Here is a 24484-nt window from a genome sequence, read left to right as displayed (position 1 = left end):
AAGTTGGGGAGGGAAAAAAAAATAGGCTAAATATATATATATATATATTTTTTTGAGTGTATAAACTATTTTTTAAATCACAGTTTGTGCATAGATACAGTTACCATTACCCTCAATAACCTATTTATTTAATGACACACATGTAATGACTATAATAATTAAATTTTATATATGCATTTTAATAGCCTAATTATAAATAATTCTGGTAGAAACTGTGGAGTTGCTCATGATCATGCATTTTTTTGTTTGTTCATATGACACAATATTATAATTTATTGTAGTTAGATTAGAAGACCTGCACAGCTGTTAAAATGCTTAACATTTAAAAAAAAATTGCTAGATCAATCAATCAATCAAAAGCCAATTCGAGTGACTGGGTGATTTTGAGTTACATGAATAAGCGGACTGAGCTCGGCTACAAGCGATTTATTAAACTAAAGCAGGGAGTAATTCACAAACAATAATGAAATTGCATGTTTCTACTGTATTTGAATGCCGCCTGAACAGTGGCAGATACCTGGGGGAACGACATGATGCCAAAATAATCGTTCCTCTTGCGCTTCGTTTCCAGCCGGTAGAAATAAACGCGACATGACGCGGAACAGTCTGTAACAGACTGTAACAAATATTTATATATTCACTAATTTTTGTGGATTTAGCTACGATTATTGATAGGCGAATGATGAATTCGTTCATGTGTTTTCCGGTGGTTGTAGTAACTTCATTGGGCAGTCTGTTGTTTTGGTCAACACTCAACAGATTTCAGCACTTTTAACTCGGTCATCGGGTTCAAATATGGACCCGAAGCACAGACAACTGCTCCGATCTCAGCGGCTCCAGTTGGCCGATGAGCTTTTAGTGGACGACATGATCATTCAGTATTTATACCAGGAGGAGATTTTAACCGAGAGTCATTTAGAGGATATTCACACTGAGTCATCTAACAGAAAAAAAGTGTTGAAGCTGCTGGATATTCTGCCCACGCGCGGCCCGCACGCGTTCCATCACTTTATACAATCATTAGAGAAAGAGTTTCCCTGGATCAAAGACACTTTACTGCAGCGACTGTGTGCGGAAGACAGCGAGTCTCCTCCGCCCTTCACTGGTGAGTCTCTTGTGTGTGTTGCGTGCGTTTGGAGACAAACTTGTTCCCAGATGTGAACTAAAGAGACCCCCAGAGACGTCCTTAATTAAACAAACGATGAATAAATATAATAAATAATGATTAAACTGTACATAAATAAATCACACACACATACACACACATGTTGGTGCAGCTATCATTATGAGGACTCTCCATAGACATAATGATTTGTATACTGTACAAACTATAGATCCTATCCCCCAACCCTAACCCTACCCCTAAACCTAACCCTCACAAAAAACTTTCTGCATTTTTACATTTTCAAAAAAACATTGTTTAGTATGTTTTTTAAATGATTTGAATTATGGGGACACTAGAAATGTCCTCATAAACCACATTTATAGCATAATACCATTGTAATTACCAGTTCGTAACCTAAACAAATGTCCTTGTAAATCACCCAAACCCGCCCCCCCACACACACACACACACACACACACACACACGTTGGTGCGGCTACCCTTATGAGGACTCTCCATACACATAATGATTTTTATACTGTACGAACTATAGATCCTATCCCCTAACCCTAACCCTCACAAAAAACTTTCTGCATTTTTATATTTTCAAAATAACATTGTTTAGTATGTTTTTTAAGTGATTTGAATTATGGGGACACTAGAAATGTCCTCATAAACCACATTTATAGCATAATACCCTAGTAATTACCAGTTTGTAACCTAAAAAAATGTCCTCGTAAACCACCCAAACACACACACACACACACACACACACACATACACACACATGTTAGTGCAGCTATCCTTATTATAGACATAATGATTTTTATACTGTACAAACTATGTTCCACAGACATGTATAATAATCTATATATACATTAAAATGGCTCTAGTACAAAAAGTGTTTAGGGTCATTAGAGACCCAAGGTAAGACCTGTGTAATTGTGTTAATTTTTATGTGTGTGTGCTTCCATACATTTTCTGGTCAGTTGCATTACATAAAGCATTAATGAATCAGATATCTATTCTGTTCCTGTTTCCCCAAATTTTCTCAGTATTTCACCTGATAACACCTGCCGTCTAATAATGAAACCATTCATCTTTTAATTCACATGTTATTATGAAAGCATGACTATAATTTCTGGAGGTCAAGCCATTATATCTGACCAAAGGGGTTAAATAACAAGTGGTTTAATTGCCCTTTCTTCCAATCTTGCACACTATTGGCACTTTTCCACTGCACGTTACAGTTCGTCTCAACTCGATTCTGCTCACTTTACTTTTCTGAGCTTGCTTTTCCACTGCAGTTTGGTGCCACCTCAACATGGGTGGGATTATAGGCTGATAGTCATAGTTGCGGCGCCTCTACTGCCGTGACATCATCTTAAACACGACACAAATATTACTGACCATAAACAATAACACGACCGCTAGCTGTTAGCAACTAGCTCATTGTGCTGCATAAAGCAGCTGTTGCATGGTGATTTTACACAAGTGTAACAGTTAAATTGGCCTGGTTGTTTTAGGAGCAAGCTTTCCAGTAGCTGGTTAACTAAATAAAGTGAAGCTTTCAAGCAGAATATAAAGTTAACGTAACAAAACGTACCATCCTCCACCGTGGACTCCAACAATGCCGAGTCCAGGGCACTCTCCCTCCCATTGCTCGCCGGTCTATTGCCATAGATAGCGTCCATTTGGTCGAACCACTTCCACTTTCTTCTGTTTGAACCACTCCGGCTGTTGTGGTCCTTGATGGTTCTGTAGTCACTTTTACGTTTTTTTTTTTTACTTTTCCCTACACTGTTGGTAGGTCCGGTGGTAGCCGTGTGTGGCCAACAGCTGAGACACTTCTTGAAAGATTTTTCGTTTCGCGTCGTTTCGTTCGCTGCTAACGAGAGGAACGTCTGCACCTCGTTTATTGACCACGGCGTGGTTTTGCGCACAGCCATTTCTTTGTACAATTCGAAAGTCACGTGAACAAATGATATTGCTGTCACTGTTGCTAACTTTAAAACTAGCGGGTTGATGTCCCGTGTCGCAAATACAGTGATGCTGGTAGTGACGATTCTCTCTGACCAATCAGTGAACTGCAGGATTTTGATGTCACATTTAGTATCGGCTCGGCTCGCTTGGAACCTCGACCGAGGTGGTACTAAAAAAGTATCAGGTACCAGGTACTATCCACAGTGGAAAACCCCCAAAAAGCGAGCAGAGTCGAGTTGAGCTGTACCGTGCAGTGGAAAAGCCCCATAAGACTTCTGTTACCAATTTCAGTAATTCTAGTTGAGAATTTAAAACAAGTGCACTTAGAGCATATACCACATTTCTTGCTTTAGACTTGAAAACCAATGCATTTACATAGGCTGTATAGTGTCTATGAATTCATTGTTTACACGATTGCACACCGTTAGAGTTTCAGCAGCACGCACAGATGTTTTGATGCTGCCTTTCATGGAAGAAAACAAAAGAATCCTGCACACGCAGAATATATATTTACTTTTTGGCCAATACTGCAGCAGCTGTTTTGCTGAAAAAAGGCTTTTTTATGCGCTTTGTGTTTTTTCCTATTTGAGAGTAGAACACCCACTAACGACTCCCCCCCCACCACCTTCACACTCTGCGGATCCCCTTGTTAGCATGTGCATGCCGTACGGTCCACCAAACCACAGAAAACTTTCAGACAAACCAAACCCCTTCCCTTCTAGAAAAACAAGACATAAAAAGAAAAACAGAGGGAGAGAGAGGTAAAAAAGGAGCTGAAGTTGTGTTTTGAGTCTCTCAAGCCCAGGCCAGCTTGGTGCACTGCCCTGGCTTTCCATGAAAGCTGCATTAATTCCTGGCAATAGTGCTGAGGCTCAGCACTCTCGCTGAGCATCCTCCTTTCTAGGAAAAATATAATCAAAGACGTTTGTTGGCTGCTCTCCCTCTCCCTCCCGTCTCCAGTTACTGAGCTGGAGATTTTATTGACTTACTGTGGTTCAGATAGTAATAAATTTGGGGGATGGGGTGGGGTTAGGGAGAGCGAGAAGGAGAGAATGCATAAAAGCAGTGGGGAAAAAACGTGTGCGTGCAAATTTCTAGGAAGTCGAGGACAAGCTCTACTCTGAGCAAACATTCTTCACACTTAAAGTGATAGTTCACCCAAAATGAAAATTCTATCATCATTTACTCACCCTCATATTGTTCCAAACCCATTCCAAACTTCTGTGGAGCACAAAAGGAGACGTTAGGCAGAAAGTTAGCCACAGTCACCATTTTTCCATACAATGAAAGTGAATGGTTACTGAGGCTGTCAGTCTCTAACACTCTGCCTAATGTCTCATTTTGTGTTCCATGGAAGAAAGGGAGCCTTACAGGTTTGGGGCAATATGAGGGTTAGTAAATGATGAAAGAATTTTACTGTACTTGCCTTAATTTGAAGCTGTCTTTAGCAGGTTTGTATGGGCCCTTTTAGAGACAGAAAAGATCATGGTGCTTTGTTCGTCCATTTCCAGTTTTATTTTTGTCCACTGCTCAAATTATTAATATTCATGTTCCTATGAATTTTAATCTTGGCAGCATATTAATGTCATTCGGTTGGCATGGGAACATGTTTTCCAACTTTCTTTTATTCTCCGTCATTGTGACAGGCCCTGAATCAGCAGTGTCACGTGCACATTAATAAAGACACATGTTGTGCTTGTGTTTAACAAAGAAGAATTTTTAACAAGCCCATTTGTGCTGATAGAAGTCTTGTTTCCTACTTTACTGACTCATGATCTGTCAAGTGGGGACCCGATTTCATCATTTGTCAAGTCCATTTGTGGCTCACCTGCAGGTCATGTTTATTTGCATGTTTATTTATGCTGGCTTGAAGGAAAGATATGCAAATTTTTCCTTAATTTAAGACAAACATACTTGTTCTGAGAATGAGCATACCCGATGCCACAGGTTTTGAATTTTAAGCTGTTTACAAGATGAAATGTACTCTTGCAAATTCGAAGTAAATTTAACTGACCGACATTATAGAACAAGTTAGCCTGTTCAGAACGCCCTGTCATTGTTGGTCATGTTGATATAGGCAAAGGATGGCTACTTTGAATAAGCCAAAATCTAAGATAGTTTTGATTTGTTTGACATTTTTGGTCACAACATAGTTAATTCCCATATTCATTTTTTTAATTTTATAATTTGATGACTTTGGAATTGTCTCTGACAATATCTGCTCTGTTGAGTTGCCAGTTTCACCTAAAGAAAGAACCAATTCCACACAAACTTGAGGACCCCATATTTAAATTCATTACCTGATCAGTAACATGTGTCCACCAGACATCTGTTGCTACCACATCCTCAGACCAACATTTTAGGATCAGTTATTTGCACAGCTTTATTTGTGTTGTCTTCTATCTTCAGGTCAATCATCTATACGTTAATAGTCGCCTCCTGTAATACACAGCAGCTGCAGGGTTTATCTTTGAGCTTTGGCACTGTTCTGTATGTGTTTGCTTTTAGAGTTTAAGCCCATATCACCCACAAAGACTATAAAAAGAGCTTAAGAACTAGAACAGAAGAACACTATTTCATCTGTCAACATATGGCTTTGAACAAGGGATAGAAATGAACCAAGGCTTTAAGCACCCAGATATTTAAAATATGCAGGCAAAATGCCTCCATAGTGAATTCCTCTGTTGTTTGTTATATTCTTTTAGGTTTATCTAGTGATGGGTTTAGTAAATGGTGTAGTGCCACTCTGTTGACTGATGGATCATACTGTGAATTCGGCAACAGTAGGTCGAAAATTGTGTTGCAGACATCGGTCTGTGCTCACCGAAATTTGAAACACTGCCCCCAGTGGCTGAAACTGGAAGTGTTGTTAAATGTATGGGCACGTGTGTGCTTCAGTTTCTGAGTGAAATGTCCACAGAGTGGTGCCAAAAGCGAGTTGTAATTTTACTTGTAAATGAAACAATATGGTCAACAGGAGTGCATATTTTATTAACTGTACTCCTTGATCCAAACCCCAACACTAAACCTAACCGTCAGTCGAGTAAAAATGTCATTTTAGAGAAAAAATGCAACCTCCTCATTGCACTCACATTGGACTCACCAATGTTAATCTGAACGTGATTATTTTCTTGGTTCCCACAGAACCAGAACCCACGTCTCGGGAGCACTAGAGGGAAAGGTGATCACAGTTGAAATGATGCAAAAATGTCTGATGGGAGATGGTGCTTATCAGTAATTTGGCACTTTGGGTTTGATTTCAGGGCACATCATGTTGTTCAGAGCAGGATCATGTTGACTTGTAGCTGTCAGAAATCTGTATTCGCTGTTTCAGAGGCATGTGTTGTTGAAATTGGCTCTGAAAACACTGAATTTGATGAAAACAAGTACAAGGCTTATATTAAAATCCTCTCTGGCGGTAAACAATAGAGAGCTGCAAGAATCCTGGATCGACCAATTATTGAAACTCTATTTTAGCATAGTTTATTGTGTTATATTTGTGTATTTGCTGTTGATTAGATTATGTAGTAACAGCCACACTTGTTCAGATTGAGAATTTATTTTAATGAAGTATTTGACATAAATAGATGACACGCTGTGTGTTTTATGTGGTTAGGAAAAGAAATGTCCTGATAACGGTAAAGAAATGCTTCTGAAAATCAAGTTCTGATTATACTGTTTGGCTGCATCCCTGCAAGACTTAATTTGTTAAAGTACAACAATGAAAAAAGAGCGGGTCTGTATCTTCTGTAAGCTTCTCCCCTCATGTCAGTGCAATTTGCCCCCTTCCCACCTCCCAGCTCCCCCACAGTCAGACGAATGGAAGACGCTTTTAATAATTTTCTTTTGAAAGAAGCCAGCACAGAGCTGTTCATTTGTTTTTGTTGAAACATCACATTCATTCCCACCCGTCTTTAATACAAGTCTGATTTCCAGGAACATTGGCTTGAGCAGAGGTCTTCCTGTCAGAATGTGGAAGCTTGTAGCAGGCCCTGGCTGTAGTTTTAGGCTGTTCCAGCTGGCCATGTGCAATTCAACTAACTCATAGGTGCTCTGCATCTGTTGGGCCACATAGTGTACACACTGCAAAGTATTGGGAGTGACAACCAAATTTAAATGTGGGGTTGAATCCTTAAAATCATGGCTTTTCAAAATTGGGTCCAGGGACCCATTGGGCCACAAGGGGGGATTGCAAGAGGCATTGCTGAAAGTGTAAAGATCACGAGGGACAGATTGTGTGTTGTTGTACAGAGATAATGCTCTCGTTAATGTCGGGTGGAGATGATTTGGAGGTAAAAACAAAGCAATATCAGATGTTTAATGTTTAGAACAAGTTTCAAACCTAGAGCGGTTTATCTCACTGTTTGTGTGTCCAAAGCGGCATCATCACTGTTTCTTCTGCATCCATTTCAAAATGGGTTAATTATCTTTGGTTCAAGTTTTCTTCAGTTCCGTGTCTTCAATTTTTGTTTGTGTTAATCAATCAATGCCCCTCTGTTGAACATTTTGGGCAACTTCGCAGATCTCTCTCGGGATGAAAAGAAATGTTGTGCCTATACTTCTTGCCACTGCCTTCATTTAAAGGAATATTCCAGGTTTAATAACATTTTTAGCATTTGTGGAATAATGCTGATTACCACAAAGAATAATTTTGCCTTGTGCCTCCTTTTCTTAAAAAAGAGGTTACAGTGAGGCACTTACAATGGAGGTGAATGGGGCCAATGTTTGAAGTGTTTAAAGGCAGAAGTGTGAAGCTTATAATTTTATGAAAGCATTTACATGAATTGTTCTGTTAAATCTTGTGTGTGATTTGAGCTATAAAGCTGTTTAAATCTCGCTACGAGGTTACGGGGTTTGCTGCGTTATGTTGTCAGTGTCAACAAAGTTGTAAAATTTACACAGAAAAGGTAACAGTAATGTAATGTAAACATGCATATTGTTTATATCTTGTAGCTATACTTTTGAAAAAAATCCAATCTTTCTGAATAATTAAATTGTCAGTTCAGTTCAGTATCCCTTTTGAAAAGGATGGATTTTTTTTTTTTTTTTTTTTTTTTTTTCAGGGAATTTTATGAGTGCTTGCAACCAGGATTAAGACGAACACAATGTGCCGAAATCATGAAACTATCAAAACATTTTAAGGACATTTTTATTTACTTCTGTACCATAAACAGTTTAGGAATGTGTTCTTCATATCTTGCAGGTTTATGTTAGGATGTTGATGATTATATCTTTCATGGATTCCTGATTGTTGATTCTCCAGAATGAACTCAATGAATTGATTAGGCTGTGTCTAATAATATTTGAACAAAGATAAACGAGCTTTGCTGAGTGACGTCATGCTCGTTTAGAAGCAGGGTTTATTGTGAGATTTCGTGGAATTTTCCGGAGATACGGCACAGCTTGCTGTTCTCTAGAGGCCTTGTGTGGGCGGTTCAGTATCACCCTCCCCAAAATTAATGAATTTGCTTTTCCTAGAGAGAGAGAGAGAGGCCTGTTTTAGAAAATTCAAATGAGCACATATTTATACTTGCTTAACTTTTACATTTACAACATCCTCTCACAATGATGTTTGATTATATTTGCAAGCACTTGCAGCTGCTAAGCAGACATTTTTACACACACAGTTTTTAAAACAAGACAGTGATGGATTGGCTAAATATACTACATCATTGTTCAAGCTACACATTTCTCCATACTGTCACTTCAGCCTAAGGTAGGGATCTGCATTCTTTACGTTCTTTAAAGTCTGCATTCTATTCGATCCAACAGCCTGGAGTTAAGCGTCCACATGTACACATGGAAATTGAGGCTGGAATGCTCAATCCTATAAAAAAGAAACAATTCTCAGAAAAGTGAAGCATTTCGTCGAAACCTGGGGAATGTTTTTTGCAGAGCACCCACTTTGTTTGATTCTTTCTTTCTTTCTTTCTTTCTTTCTTTCTTTCTTTCTTTCAAAACAAATAATCCTAAGTACTTTACTGTTGTCTTTGCTCTTTTTTAAGCTTTGTCTACTTAACTTTGCTCGTGACATTATCCTACACTTACAAATAGCCATGGTGACATAACATTTTGTTTGTTTCATTTAAGAGTTACATCACCTATTTTGTGTTATTTTAATGACTGAATGAGCTGGAATTCATTTTTACAGTTTGTTTATTTATGTTTTGCACTTTTGTATGATGCATAGTGTGTGATGGAGGCAGTCTTGTGCTTGAGGAACATAAATGTAGTTAATATAATTGTTAAAAGGTGCACTAAGTACGTTTTCCACATCAAACAAGTTGAGGAGTGTTTTTGACATATATGTTTAAAATGACCAGTGATAAAAATGGGTGATAAATATGTCTATGATTAGGGAAATTCTACAATGGAATTCATTAACCAAAAACTTTTTGCATGTTGCTGCCAAGGCTACTGTTGGATCAACCAGTGAAAAAAACATTACTTAGTGCACTTTTAATTTCTGAAGACTTCTGGGCTTCATTGCTCTGTTGCTCAAAAGATTTCCTCTGCTCGATTGTTTATAAAGACTCTGTCTCTGCAAGTCTCATGATTCAGTGCCTTGATGACTTCAGGCACTGAAAAATAGGCACTTTAAAAGAAAATAACCATCCAGTCTAAAATGCATGCTCAAGACATGCTTCAACATCAACATGCAATATCATATTATAAACATGATAATGAGATCATGTGAAGCACGCTCAATATGAGCTTGACTAAAATAACAGTGAGCATTGTGCTTGAACTACCATGTTTTTCTGATGTACATGAATTGTCCATTACAGAAAAATTAGTGTTATTTTATTTTTTTTGGTGTACAATTCCCTGATGCCTTTCATCCAGCTATTTCCAAGTTTACTTCCAAATTCTTCACAGTACTTATGTCGAGCACTCAAACTTTTTCCTCATTTTCTTTTCCTCTTTGTACCTACACTCCCATGTTAATCAGATAAAGTATTGCCACAGACATGTTATGGCTCTGCTGGATCTTTACCAGCTCGCCCCCTGTTTGCTAAACCATCGTTAGCTTTGTGATTTCCTCTTTGTAGTGTTCATGGCTGATAGTTGAGGCACCTTAACACTCTAATCTCCTTTGTTCTATGAGATCTAGAAGCCCCAGAGCTGTGATAAACTACCGGAAAGTGTCCAAATCCACGGCAGAGAATTACTACGCTTTGACATTACAGTGTTTGTAACAGTGTAAGAATTTTGTTGCAATTCTTCCTCCTCCTTTAAAGGGGATGTTCGCTCCAAACATTCTTTTGCATCCTACACGCTCTCACAGCGAAATCGTAAGGATTCATACGACTTTTCTAAATTTGGCTAATTCGTATGATATCGTACGACTGCACTACTGCTAATGACGTCGCTGGACATCGTTTCCATCTAATATGCAACAATTACTTGCTTCTATCACACATAACAGCTTCGTATCATGTTTACACACTCTACTGATCAGTAAGGTTTAAATAAGGGGTTTGGGTAAGGGCATAATATTAATAAGCATTTCCTTAATGCCTCGTGCACTAAACTCACGCTTAGTTCCGCAATAGACATTTGGGCATTTGCACGTGATGAAATCGTACAAATTTATACAAATGAACTCGTAGGGAATCATACGAAACAGCCAACTCGTGAAATATGTACGATTTTTCATGGGTTGTTTGCATCAGTCTGCGCTGTTTTTTAATTGCTGTAAACATGCTAGATGGGGGTGTCTTTGACTGACATCTGTTTTTTTCCCCCTGGCATTTTGCACAGTAGCTCAGTGTTTTAGAACTTGAAATCTGCATCTCGAGACACGTGCATTTTATTCCACACTACGTTTAGTTTTTTTAAGCACAAGAATGTGTTCGGTCTGAATGCGCAAAAAAATTTAATTAAAAAAAGTTACATTGAGTGTTGAAGGATCCTTGGATTGTTCTCAGATGCCAACAAAAACTAGATGTTTATTTATAGAAGAAGATGCTTAAGATAATAGCTCATCCAATAATTCAAATTCTGTCATCACTTAATCCCCCTTATGTCATTCCAAACTTTCATAGGACATTTTACATATCTCTTGTCCATACTTATAGATAATCTGAAAATCTGTGAATTTCTGTCTGTTCCTCTCATAAAGATATTGTATAACTTGAAGTCTTGAAAAATAGCACATGAGTAGTATGGACTACTCTTATGGTGCTTTTATGTTTTTTTTTTAATTTTTTTTTTAGCTTGACAGATACATCATGGTCACTATGAACTGTCATTATCTGGAAAAGAGCTGGAAAAGTTTTTAAAAAATGTTTCTTTTGAATTCCACAGAAAATATAACAGCATGCTCTAGCTTTTGAACAACATGAGAGAGAGTAATTAATGACAGCATTTTCATTTTGGGTGAACTATACCTTTAAATTCCCATTAAAGAAGTGTTAGATTCCACTCTAGAAGATACTGAAAACATAGGCTGTAGGCATGTGGATGTCCTGACCTAGAGATAGAGAGTTGTTATTCTCGTGATGTAGTGTGGCTACTTCTGTCACTTCACCACAGAAATCAATGGACGTCCTTGATGTTGTGAAGAATTTGGGAACACTCAAACAAACTCTCAAACTGACCTTTGTGCCATTCATCCCAACTGCTCAAATAAAACACATCTCTATTCTCTTCAGACAAATGCAATGACATGTCTTTATTGCGCAGAGGCAAAAGGAAAAGATTGGATGTTGATGTCGCCACCTCTAAATTTTTCATGATTCATCTAGTTCTTCTTTTACAAAAACTCTCAAAAATGCCGTCAGTGAATCAAAATTGGCTTACAGAGGCTTCACATATATCTTCATTGGTGAGGATTATCATATCAATATCATATTTTATTCTGCAGGATGAGCTGTTAAACTCAGGGTCATAGTGCAGTTACAGTGGGAGTTTTTCAAATTGATATGCTCATATAATATAAGAGATGCTCTTTTCTCTCTCCCCACACCCTCAACCCCCAGCCACGAAGGTTACTGAGGTTAGAATTACACATGCATTGCCTTTCAACTGGAGCCTTCCAGTGGCAACCTGTGTGCATTAACACAGGATTGCATATATGAATAAAACATGCATTACCTCACTGAGTCATTTTTAAATGGTTTCTTTTGTCTTCAGTTTGTATTGTTTACTTTCTTTTAGGGATGGGAATCGTCATAAGGTAATTAATCATTCTGGTTCCACTTACAGTAACAATTGCAGTTCTTTAATGATTCTAAAATTGATTGTCTCATTGTTTAGATGTGTATTTATTGTATTGGTATTATTTCACAGAGCCCGTCTGTTTCTTTCAACAAATTCAATATTTATACTGCAAGTTTACAATTCTGCTAAAACATTATTTATTAAGCCATGGCTTTGTAGATTTAATATCGGTGCCGAATTTTAGTACAGTGTTTCATACAAATGGAAGAAGGTTAACGAAATCAAACATCATGAAAATCATTCTTTTCGTGTATTGTTTTAAAAAAATTAAACAGTAAAAAATTGGTTTTTGTTTTTCTTTAAAGGGTTAGTTCAGCCAAAAATGAAAATTCTCTCATAATTAACTCACCTGCATGCCATCCCAGATGTGTATGATTTTCTTTCTTCTGCTGAACGTAAACGAAGATCTTTAGAAGAATATTTCAGTTCTGTAGGTCCATAAGTGAATGTGAATGGTGACTAGAAATTTGTGGCTCCAAAAATCACATAAAGGAAACATAAAAGTAATCCACATGACTCCAGTAGTTAAATCCATATCTTCTGAAGCAGTATGTTAGTTGTGGGTGAGAAGCTCTTTTTCTGTTTTTGGTGATTTATGCCCCCTACTGGGCAAGGAGGAGAATTTATGTCAAAAAGTGACTTAAATATTGATCTGTTTCTCACCCACACCTATTATATCATGTCTGAATACATGGATTTAACCACTGGAGTCATATGGATTACGTTTATGTTCCATTTATGTGGATTTTGGAGCTTCAAAATTTTGGCAACCATTCACTTGCATTGTGAGGACTTACAGAGCTGAGATATTTCTCTAAAAATCTTAAATTGTGTTCTGCAGAAGAAAGAAAGTCATACACATCTGGGTTGCCACGAGGATGAGTAAATCATGAGAGAATTTTCATTTTTGGGTGAACTATCCTTTTAAAAAAAAAAAGAAAAAAGAAAGAAATATATATATATATATATATATATATATATATATATATATATATATATATATATATGTATATATTATTTAAAATATTTATTTAATTATAATTAAATTGTATTATTTTATTATTATTATTTATTTATTTATTTTTGTTAGTTTTAGAGCGTTTAAGGGGGTATTTACACTTTATGCATTTTTCCTGATCGAATAGCCTTTAATGAATAGACCAAGTGTAAACACCCTCCAAGACGCATTTGTGATGGATAGAAATCTGGTCACTCCAGCAAGGGTTTGGGACATTTCCAAGACGCAACTCTACCAGGTGTTAATGCTTTCGTTGTTTAGGCCACATATGTAAAATTTACTCCTCCCAAACGGATCTACTTATGGTCCACCAGAGATTAATGTACCTTTTCATTAAGCAAATGCGCAAACCAACGCAAATGGAATCCGTCCTGATTCTACTGGACCTTTCTGCAGTCTTTGACACAGTCAACAATTGTTTTAAGTGATATGTGTACATTTTGTATATGTAATTAATGTATTTGTTTTATGTTTAAATGTTTTTTGTTTTAACTAAATGTGCGGCCAGGACCCTCTTATAAAAGAGATTTTAAATCTCAAGAGTTAAATAAAAAAAAAATTGTAGATTTACACTCTACAGTATCAGTAAAATAAGACCCTTCCTCTCTCAACATGCCACACAACTTCTTGTTCAGTCACTTGTCATAATTAGACTGGACTACTGTAACGGTCTCATTGCAGCCTCCCTGCATGCGCAATTAGGCCCCTGCAAATGATCCAAAATGCAGCGGCACGTCTGTTCTTTAATGAACCAAAGAGAGCGCATGTTACACCACTCCTTGTCTTTCTTCACTGGCTGCCGGTTGATGCATGTTTCAAATTCAAGGCTCTGATGCTGGCATACAGAACAGTCACTGGGTCTGCTCCAGCATACCTAAAATAATTTCTGCAGAGCTACATTCCCACCAGAAGACTGCGGTCGGCTAATGAGCGCCGCCTTGTTGTACCAAGAGGCACTAAAACACTTGACTTTTGGTTTCACTGTACCACGTTGGTGGAATGACCTTCCCAACTCCATCTGTGAAGCAGACTCACTCTGTCATCAAAAAACGGTTAAAAACATCTTTTCCATGAACACTTAACCATTCACTCATAAACAAAATAATAATAATTAAAAAATTATATATATACTCTAATCTGTCTTGGATACTACTATTCTGATGCTAGTGAAACTTTGTAATGCAGCACTTTTCGTACCACTGTCTCCTTAAGATGAATCGCTTTTGATGTATTCTTCTTTTGTAAGTCGCTTTGGATAAAAGCACCTGTCAAATGAATAAAATGCTAAATCAAACATTCACTGTTGCATCCTGTCTTATGCTGGACACCCAGTCATGTTCAGTAAATGTTGTGAGCACTATATTCTCCCACCAGTGGTGACTCCACTCTCTCTCCCATATAACTCTTTGGCACATAACAGCTGTTGCCTTTCGATAGCAATCGTCAAAACGATTTTAGCCACCACCTGTTTTTAGTTCTTTGGAGCCACATCAAATACAGCAAAATTGTATTGCTTGGCACTATTATCATCACTAAAATGAACTCTGTGCATACATAATCAGATAGCATTTTATTCAGTTTTACAAAATATGTAAGATTTTATTTTTATTTAACAAAAAATGTTTTTCCATAGTAAAAGTTTCCAACCCTATTTTCCTTCCAATATTTGGTCTTCTGTTTTGTGCTGTAATTATTTAATTATTTCATGTTGTTCACAGGGAGATGTGCTTGTCTAATATGGATCATAACATGCAACTTGCTGCATTTCTGCATCATAATTCAGCCTCTGTCTTCCTCTCTGTTTTCAGTTCAGTGTGGTGTACCTGACCACATCCTTCTGACAGTTCCAACCACGATGCATCTCAACCAGCTGGCTGCTCGTCTCGGCCCTGAATGGAGGTCTGTCCTGCTGGACCTGGGCCTCTCCTCTGCAGATCTGTACCGGTGTTGTGCTGACCACCAACTCGCAGTTCAGAGTCAGGTGCTCGCCGGCTTGGTGATGTGGACGCAGAGAAACGGAAGAGAAGCTACTGTGCAGCGGCTGCTACAGAGCCTGAAGACCGCAGATGTCCCACCATCTGTTATTCAACAGGTGTTTGCGTGAGCTCTGGGGGAGGGGACACTTGAGTAGTGTTTCAGTGGTCGCAACAAATCCTACCACTGTTGGGCTTTGGAAGACACTTGACAAACAGACATTGCAGGAAGAGAATCACACCGTGTCCTTGTGTGACTCACTGCCATATATCAAATATGTAAACACTGGAACACTGTCATACATGTAGAATGGCTACATGGATTTAATCATTAGCCACCTGTTTTTTACATTTCATGTGTATCTTTTAAAATATAAACTATAATAAACATTTTCCTAATTATGCCTCCAATTTTTTTCCTTTTATTACTTTTGAATGAAGATTGATTACTAGGGCTGTCAATCGATACATTTTTTAAATTAAATTAATTACATGAAATGCCAACAAATTAATCACATATATAAATATTTGCTGAGAAAGGCCCTCAAATAATAATAATTCAATATATTATATAATAAATTATAAATAATTATATTTATATAATATTTCAACTTCATAAAAAGATTATATCAAATTGAATTGTGTAATCTGTAACATTAAATTAATAAAACATATATATATATAAAGTATACAGTATATATATATATATATATATATATATATATATATATATATATATATATATATATATATATATATATATATTTATATATGTATATATAATTTTATTTGAATGACGATTACTCAATTTGCTGGAATTTTGTTATGAAATTGAAGTGTGTAAATCTTTAAATTATTTTTTGTGAGTGAATGAAAGTATTATTAGGGGACACATCAGGTAGAAATAAGTAACAACTGCACATTTTCACTTTTTAGTGCATGTTTCTTCCAGCAAGGCTAGAAATATAAATTCTGCTCTTGTTGGACAATAATTTTTACTATTTTCTATTAAGAGTTTGTAAAACTAGAAATGCTTGGTAACATTAAACATTAATTGGAAAACATACATTCTCGGAGAAGGACACAATGTCATTTCTTTTGTAAACACCTCTTCCTGTCCCAGATAAGGTCCGTTATAGAGGAGTGAATAGCTCAGTGTTAACACTTTATGTAATCTGTGTTTGAAACCATTTACCAGCAGCTCAGTGGTCCATGTGATTTTCTCAGTGGGTCATACTTTTCCCTTCTCATTCAGAAATTGGCTACTCTGCCCTCTGCCCTCGACCTGCTAATACAACTCTTGTTTGAACTGAAATGCCCACATGGAAGTGGAGGTGGTGTTTTTGTTTTTTATCTAAGAAAATGTCAGTCTTGTTTTTGATTCTCCCTTTGATGCATTATGCAATAGAAGAGGTCAATGCTTTCAGAGGTAAAGCTGGATGTTTATTTGTAAGTGTCCAATTAGATATACAGTTGCAATCAAAGTTATTCAACCCCCCTGACCAGCAATACATTCTGGTGATGTGAATTAAAACACATCAACTAAAACATCAGTAAACAGTCAAAGTATGTTTTTAATACACATTTGAGTGATTTTGAGAACAAAGAGTTCAGTTTACCCAAATTTTAAAATAAAAAATAACTAATTCTCTCCACAAATGTCAAAAAATATTCAACCCCCAAAGTCAATCATTTGTGGAGCATCCTTTATCCTTAATAACAGCAAATAAATGTTTCAGGTAAGTGTTCTCAGGCTTCAGACACCTCTCTATTAGAATTTTTATACATTTCTCATGAGCAAAAGCTTCCAGCTCATTGACATTCTTTGGTTTCTGTGCTGCCACTGCTTCCTTGAAATCCCAACAAAGGTTTGCAATGGGATTTTAATGATGGACAGAAAGGGCCATTTAAGAACATTCCACAACCTATCCCTGAACCAGATTTTAGACAACTTGGATGTATCCTTGGTGTTATTGTCTTGCTGGAAAGTCCAGTGATCACCGAGCTTCAATGTACACACTGAAGACATCATATTTTTCATGCCAAAATGGCCTGATACCTGAAAGAATCCATGGCATCAGTCACATAGTCAGGATAGCCGTTTCCTGCAGCTGCAAAACACCCCCATAACAGGACTGACCCACCTCCATGCTTGACTGTGGGGATGGTGTCGTTCTTGCCATCACTTTGTGATCTTACTCCAGACGTACTGCTGACCCATGGGTCTAAAACTCATTTTCAGTTTAGTGTCTTATGTCTATAAAACCTTCCAGGACTCCACAGGTCTTTCCTACTTCTTCCCTATTACTTCTTGAATATTCAAGTCAACATTTCCCTTGATGAAGTTTTGCTTTCTTCCACACCCCAAGAAGGTTACTGTTGTACCATATTTAAAAAATGTATGAATAGTGCTGCCAACTTTGTCTATTGGAAACTGAAGTGCCTTGGAAATGTACTTTTAGCCTTTTAGTTCTCGTGTAATGAAATAATCTCCTCTATTAGCTTTTGAGACAGCTTATTTTTAAATGCATTTTTTGCATAGATATACATTTTTGCTTACAACGCTAAACTTAAATTTGAAAACTTAAATAAGTGCCATTGCAGATTCATGACTTAATTTTGTTTTAAAACAATTACTTGTGTAGCCTTACATATTTAAGAAACAGCTACATGCAATAGGGGTTGAATAATTATGACATGGCTATATTTATAAAAAATCCTGCTATTTAGAAATATTAGGTTATATATTCACACTATGACTTTGTCACTCAACTGATATAGATGTAAAGTTTAAAAAATCTGGGTCATCAGAAAAGCTTACCATTGTAAATCCTTACTGTCTTGGGGGGGGGGGGTATATACAGTATATATATATATATATATATATATATACACACACACTGACGGCCAAAAGTTTGTAATAATGTACAGATTTTGCTCTTATGGAAAGAAATTGGTACTTTTATTCACCAAAGTGGCATTCAGCTGATCACAATGTATAGTCAGGACATTAATAACGTGAAAAATTACTTTTACAATTTGAAAAAAATGTTCAGAACTTCTTAAACTACTTCAAAGAGTTCTCATCAAAAAATCCTCCACGTGCAGCAATGACAGCTTTGCAGATCTTTGGCATTCCAGCTGTCAGTTTGTCCAGATACTCAGGTGGCATTTCACCCCACACTTCCTGTAGCACTTGCCAGAGATGTGTCTGTCTTGTACATGAAACTGGTGTTGAGCGGGTAGAATTCAATGAAGCTGTCAGCTGAGGACATGTGAGGCGTCTATTTCTCAAACTAGAGACTCTGATGTACTTATCCTTTTGTTTAGTTGTACATCTGGCCTTCCACATCGCTTTCTGTCCTTGTTAGAGCCAGTCGTGCTTTGTCTTTGAAGACTGTAGTGTACACCTTTGTATGAAATCTTCATTTTGTTTTGGCAATTTCAAGCATTGTACAGTCTTTATTCCTCAAAACAATGATTGACTGACGAGTTTCTATAGAAAGCTGTTTCTTTTTTTGCCATTTTTGACCTAATATTGACCTTAAGACATGCCAGTGCATACTTTGGCAACTCAAAGACAAAGACAATGTTAAGCTTCATTTAACAAACCAAATAGCTTTCAACTGTGTTTAATATAATGGCAAGTGATTTTCTAGTACCAAATTAGCAATTTAGCATGATTACTCAAGGATAAAGTGCTGGAGTGATACCATATATATATATATATATATATATATATATATATATATATATATGGTAACACTTTAATATGTTTTGTTTAATAAGATATTAGCAAACATTGTCTAATGTCTAATGAGATAGTTTACCCAAAAATGATTGGAAAATCTGACTTTCTTTCTTATATAGAACACAAATAAGATGTAAAGCAAAATAACCCTCACCTTCATTGCATCTTTTTTTTTCTCTCTCTCTCCCCATACAATGAAATTGAATTGTGCCTGAGACTGTGTCATTCCCCCTCACATCTCATTTTATGTTTCACAGAAGAAAGACCACAAGGTGAGTAAATGATGATGGAATATACATTTTAGGTGAACTATGCCTTTAAGAGGTCAGTAGTTCATGTATATGCATTCATATATGAAAAGCATATATTGTAATAATGTGAAAGCTAATATTGTAATTTGTTATAAAGTGTTAACGATTGTTTTGGCGAAATGTACTAGCAGAATCTCAGCCAGTTTTTCTGTCCATCTGTCACTTGCTGTTTTTATTCAGTGTTGTTTGCTTAAAGTGTAATCAATATTTACCGATCAGGTGTGTGTAATATGACACAGGTCTTTTCCTAATCCTTCACTTATTAATCAGAGTGTATGTTTTGTGTGTGCGTGTAACAGTATATGCTATTATGCCAAAACATTTACATGCACTGGGGGCTTACTCTGTTGTATTACATGCTCATCTGCTTTATATGCAAACTGTGTATGTGCGTTTTTGGTGTCACACTTTTGTTTTTCTGTTTTGTTGTCCAGGTGTTAGTTCCAAGATGTGAGACTTTGGAAGCTTTCCTAGAATTTGAGCGTGAAAGAGTTTACTTTGATGTATAATTGACTTGCCTAGTTAAATATAAATGGCCATCAACAGCCCCATTGTCCCTGAGGTGAACTGATAATGTCACGACTGTAAATGACAGCACTCTTGTGCTATTAAACTGATATCTGATCGGTTCAGATGAATGTTCTGCATACAGTAGTATATAGTACAGTCAGGGTTCCCAAAGTCATGGAAAATCTAGGGAAATATCAGTGAATTTTGGAAAAAGTAATGGAAATTAATAATACAAATTCGATAATACTTTACCATAAGGTTGTATTTGTTAATATTACCTTCATTAGGTAACATGAACTAACAATGAACAAAACTCGTACAGCACTTATTAATCTTGGTTAATGTTTAATTTTAAAAATAAGCAATTGTATTTTGACTTAAAAGTCAATAATATCTATAGTGAAAATGCATTCTTCTAGTTATACTTGGCTCTAAAATATTTCATAGGCTAGGAATTACACTTTGTGAGTCCAATCTCGATAAATTTGTTTAAAAAATCCGTCGTGGAAATTTCTATAGTAAATATATAGATTTTCTCTCTAAATATAAATATTTCATAGGCTAGAAATTGCTCTTTGTGAGTGTGATCTTGTTGATTTTATAATGAATTTTTGGGGGGATTTTTCTCCCCAATTTGGCATGCCCAGTCCCCAATGCGCTCTAGGTCCTCGTGGTGATGTAGTGGCTCGCCTTAATCTGGGTAGCGGTGGACAAATCTCAGTTACCTCCGCGTCTGAGACCATCAATCCGTCTTATCACGTGGCTTGTTGAGTGCGTTACCGCGGAGACGTAGCACATGTGGAGGCTTCACGCTATTCTCCACGGCATCCACGCACAACTCACCACGCAGCCCACTGAGAGCGAGAACCACACATTTTAGCAACCACGAGGAGGTTAGCTCAACGTGACTCTCCCCACCCTAGCAACCAGGCCAATTGTTTGCTTAGGAAGCCTGATTGGAGTCACTCAGCATGCCCTGGATTCGAACTTGCGACTCCAGGTGTGGTAGTCAGCATCTTTACTTGCTGAGCTACCCAGACCCACCGATTTTATAATGATTTTTAAAAATCTTCGAAAATCCAGTAATCTCGAACAATTGGAAAAGTCATGAAAAATCTAAATAAATGAAAAAAGAAAGGTCAAAAGAAGTGGGAACACTGTACAATGTCTTGAAATAAGTCAATTCCTCTCATCTGGGTTGTATTCCTATAAATAAAAGACTCTGACTGTTGTCTAAAACAAAATGTAAATCTGACACATACAGAACGCACACACATATACAGGTCCCCAGTTCCAGGGAAGTGTTGAAATTCAGTGTATTTTTCTGATCCGGTGTGTCTCAGAAATGCACAGGGTATTGTAATCTCATTCTTCAGCTGAGACGATTGAAACCCATAAAATGATGCATGTGGTCCAGTGGCTCAGAAAATTCACGTGCTGTGCAAAACAACATCAGTGCCTGTGAAAGCATCTCTGCAGTAGATAAAAATGCCTGGGAATTGATAGGAGTATAGTTAAAGATAGCCAAAGGCAAATCATTTAAGAAGCTCTTCAACAAATGATGTGTCGTAGTCCATTGAATTATTGCAGTGGTCACCCGCCTTCCCTGAACTCTTAGAGGAAATACTTGAGGTTGCTGTAAATGCTGTGGCTGGCTCCTCGGCTGAGGTTACCATGGAGACTGGTTTTGGATGGTGAGCCGTTTTATACCCTGCGGGCTTGTGATGGGTTGGCCTGTGGATCCACTCCTCTTTTGGTTTCAGCAAATGGATAGCTACACAGGAAGCCAGACACAGAGAATGATGCTTTCCTGAGTCAGTAGTAATGTTATGACATACAATCAACGGCATACATTTACTCCTAAATTCAGTTTAATTTGTATAATGGGCATTTTAATAGTTAGCTCTGCTAATCTCCACCTGTTTGCAGTATGTTTTGCTTTATTCTGCTCTCTTTACCTGCTATGTATTACTAGGTATGCAGCCTAAATCAAGGTGCTGTAATAGCTATAGCCTAGTAAATAAAAGCTGTCAGATATTGTTTACTTTCACAGTGGACTTCAGGAAGTTTTGTGGCTTTTAGTCCATGTTTGTTAGCTTTGAGGTTATCTGCTAGTGTTCTCCTAAATGATGACTAAATGAACTTTTAGAATATATATGCAAATATATTTATGTACATCCAGAATAGCCCCCTGATGCCACCTGATAACATCAGAAGCAATAGGGTGATTCTCATGAAACCTGTCAAGAAATTGTCCTGGTGCTATTTTACTCCAAAATTAAAAGAAACAAATAACAAATTATATATTTTGGGGGGGTCATAATATGCTTAACTGTCATAAAAATAATGTCACAGTGCAAAACTAAAAAAAAAAATCTTAAAGGGATAGTTCACCCAAAAATGAAATTTCTCTCTTCATTTACTCACCCTCATACATACCATATGTGTATGTCTCACCCACACCACTCATATAACTTCAGAAGACATGATTAAACCACTGAAGTCATGTTTTTTGTTGCAAAAAACATGCACTGGAGTTGCATTTTGTACTTTCTGAGTTCTGGTCACCATTCACTTGCATTGTATGGACCTACAGAGCTGTGATATTCTTCTAAAAATTGTAATTTGTGTTCTGCAGAAGAAAGAAAGTCAAACACATCTGGTATGGCATGAGGGTGAGTAAATGATGAAAGTATTTTCATTTTTGGGTGAACTATCCCTTTAATGGTTCTAAATGTAGGTTTTTAGTTTTTATTTATTTATTTTGTATTGATTTGGGGTTAAATATGACCAGGATTTTGCTTGACAGTTTTCATGAGAATCGAAGTATAGCAAATCAACTAAACTAAATGATAGGACGTGTCAACACAGGAAAGAAAACTGAGTTTGTCGAGCCATTTCATGAGCTCTTTAAAAGCTGTATTTAGTTATTCACAAAGCCCTTGACTTTGCCCTTTAACACTGAGACAATGACTATGTGGAAGTACTGAAGATTGTAATAAAAGGAAGGAATCAGCACTTACTAGTGCACAAATCAGAGGTTGGGAGTCAGAGCCTGAATTTAAGCAGTAAATTATATGTGCATAAACCTACAATAGTGAAGTTAAAGGGTCATGAAGAGCATTTAAGGCTGTGCATCATACTTCTCTAGTTAATTGTATAGGAAATGCACTAGTGAGACTTTATCAGAGCAAACCATCATAGTTCCACACCTTCAAATCCGGATACCTCTCTTATCGCTTCCTGAATCCTGTGTTTGCATGACTTAATGGTTCTATTCATGAAGGAAGCATAAAGATTGGTGGTAAAGGTTACAGATTTGTCCAGGGCCTTATCATTCTGTTCTCTGAATAGTACTCTCTATAGCATCCTCAACTGACCTCAAGTTTGTGGCCATGTAGAAGGTATTTTCTCTTTATGTGAATTAACGCTGTTTTCCCATAACAAGAAGAAAGGATTAGACTCTACTCTTAACTGGAAGTGTTCTCTGAAGTTGTTTATATCTTCAGAATTTTCACAGAGTATTTTATGGGTCACAAGACCATGACTCACCGATTACCCTACACCATTTTTCCATGTTTCCAAAGTTTTTGTAAATGACATGTAAGTGTCATTGCTCAGAGGTTGCTGTTTCTTAGCTCATGAGAGTTAGAGAAGGTCTCAGGTATGTACAGTATGCTTAATTTAAGTATCTACTATGTCGTTGATGTTTCTTCTAAAATTCCAGACTTATCATACCTTGAATTCAGCAACTGTAGGTTGAAAGTTTTGCTGCTGAAATCGGTGTGCTTACCCAAATTTGAATAACTCCCACCCCAAAAGCGAGTTGTGTTTTTAGTTGTAAATTATGCAAAACAGTCAACAAGACTGCATATTTTATTAACTCTACCCCCTATCCAAAATCCTAACCTGTCAGTGCAAAAATGTAATTTTAGAGCAAAAATAAAACTTCTAAGTCATGCTCACCATTGTTTATATTGTGATTACTTCCTGGTTCCCACAAGACCAGAACCGATGTCTCGTAGGTTGCTTGCGCAATGCGCAATCAGTGGAAGAATTTGCACTAGAGGGAAATTTTTTCACTCTCGAATTGAGACAAAAATGTCTGCTTGGGGATGGTGCTTGCCAGTAATTCGGCAGTATGGGGTTGATTTCGAGATACATGAACTTTCGAAAGCAACATTTTGATTTCCTGTGTGATCATATTGAAAATTCTAGGAGAAATAAAAGAAACAAATGAGACAATTGTTGATTTACACTGTAAAAAATGTGTAAATGCATGGCAGCACAAGGTGCTAAACATTTACCAAAAACTAAAATAAAAGTTTTAGACTGTGAAGTGAATTAACATGTTTAGACTGCAAAATGAAATAGATAGTGTGTTAACACTCTTAGTTGAAATGACATTTAAAATGTAATTTGAAAGAACATGTTTCAACTATAAAAAGAAATGTTATGCTTTGACTGTTCATTTAGAAAAAGGAGGGATGAGTCAAAATACATTTTTGTGGTAATCAACATTATGCCACAAATGCTGTTGATTGAGCCTCACTTGTATTGTGATGGGTTGGCCCTTTAAAATACATGTAGAGACAGTGCACAGTGTTAC

General features: G+C 36.9%; 1 protein-coding gene across 1 annotated transcript; it reads left to right on the top strand.

Moving 5' to 3' along the window:
* The first annotated feature begins 576 nt into the window (after window positions 1-576).
* LOC127436935 (death domain-containing protein CRADD-like) lies at window positions 577-15707 on the top strand. The gene is made up of 2 exons (XM_051691471.1): window positions 577-1105; window positions 15139-15707. The coding sequence occupies exons 1-2, from the start codon at window positions 796-798 to the stop codon at window positions 15432-15434; spliced, it is 606 nt and encodes a 201-aa protein (XP_051547431.1). The 5' UTR covers window positions 577-795; the 3' UTR covers window positions 15435-15707.
* Window positions 15708-24484: the final 8777 nt, after the last annotated feature.

This window comes from Myxocyprinus asiaticus, chromosome 47, assembly GCF_019703515.2.
Source record: "Myxocyprinus asiaticus isolate MX2 ecotype Aquarium Trade chromosome 47, UBuf_Myxa_2, whole genome shotgun sequence".
In the NCBI taxonomy this organism is placed as follows: domain Eukaryota; kingdom Metazoa; phylum Chordata; class Actinopteri; order Cypriniformes; family Catostomidae; genus Myxocyprinus; species Myxocyprinus asiaticus.
The sequence above is the reverse complement of the archived record's forward strand: the minus strand, read 5'-3'. Positions and strand labels throughout refer to the sequence as shown.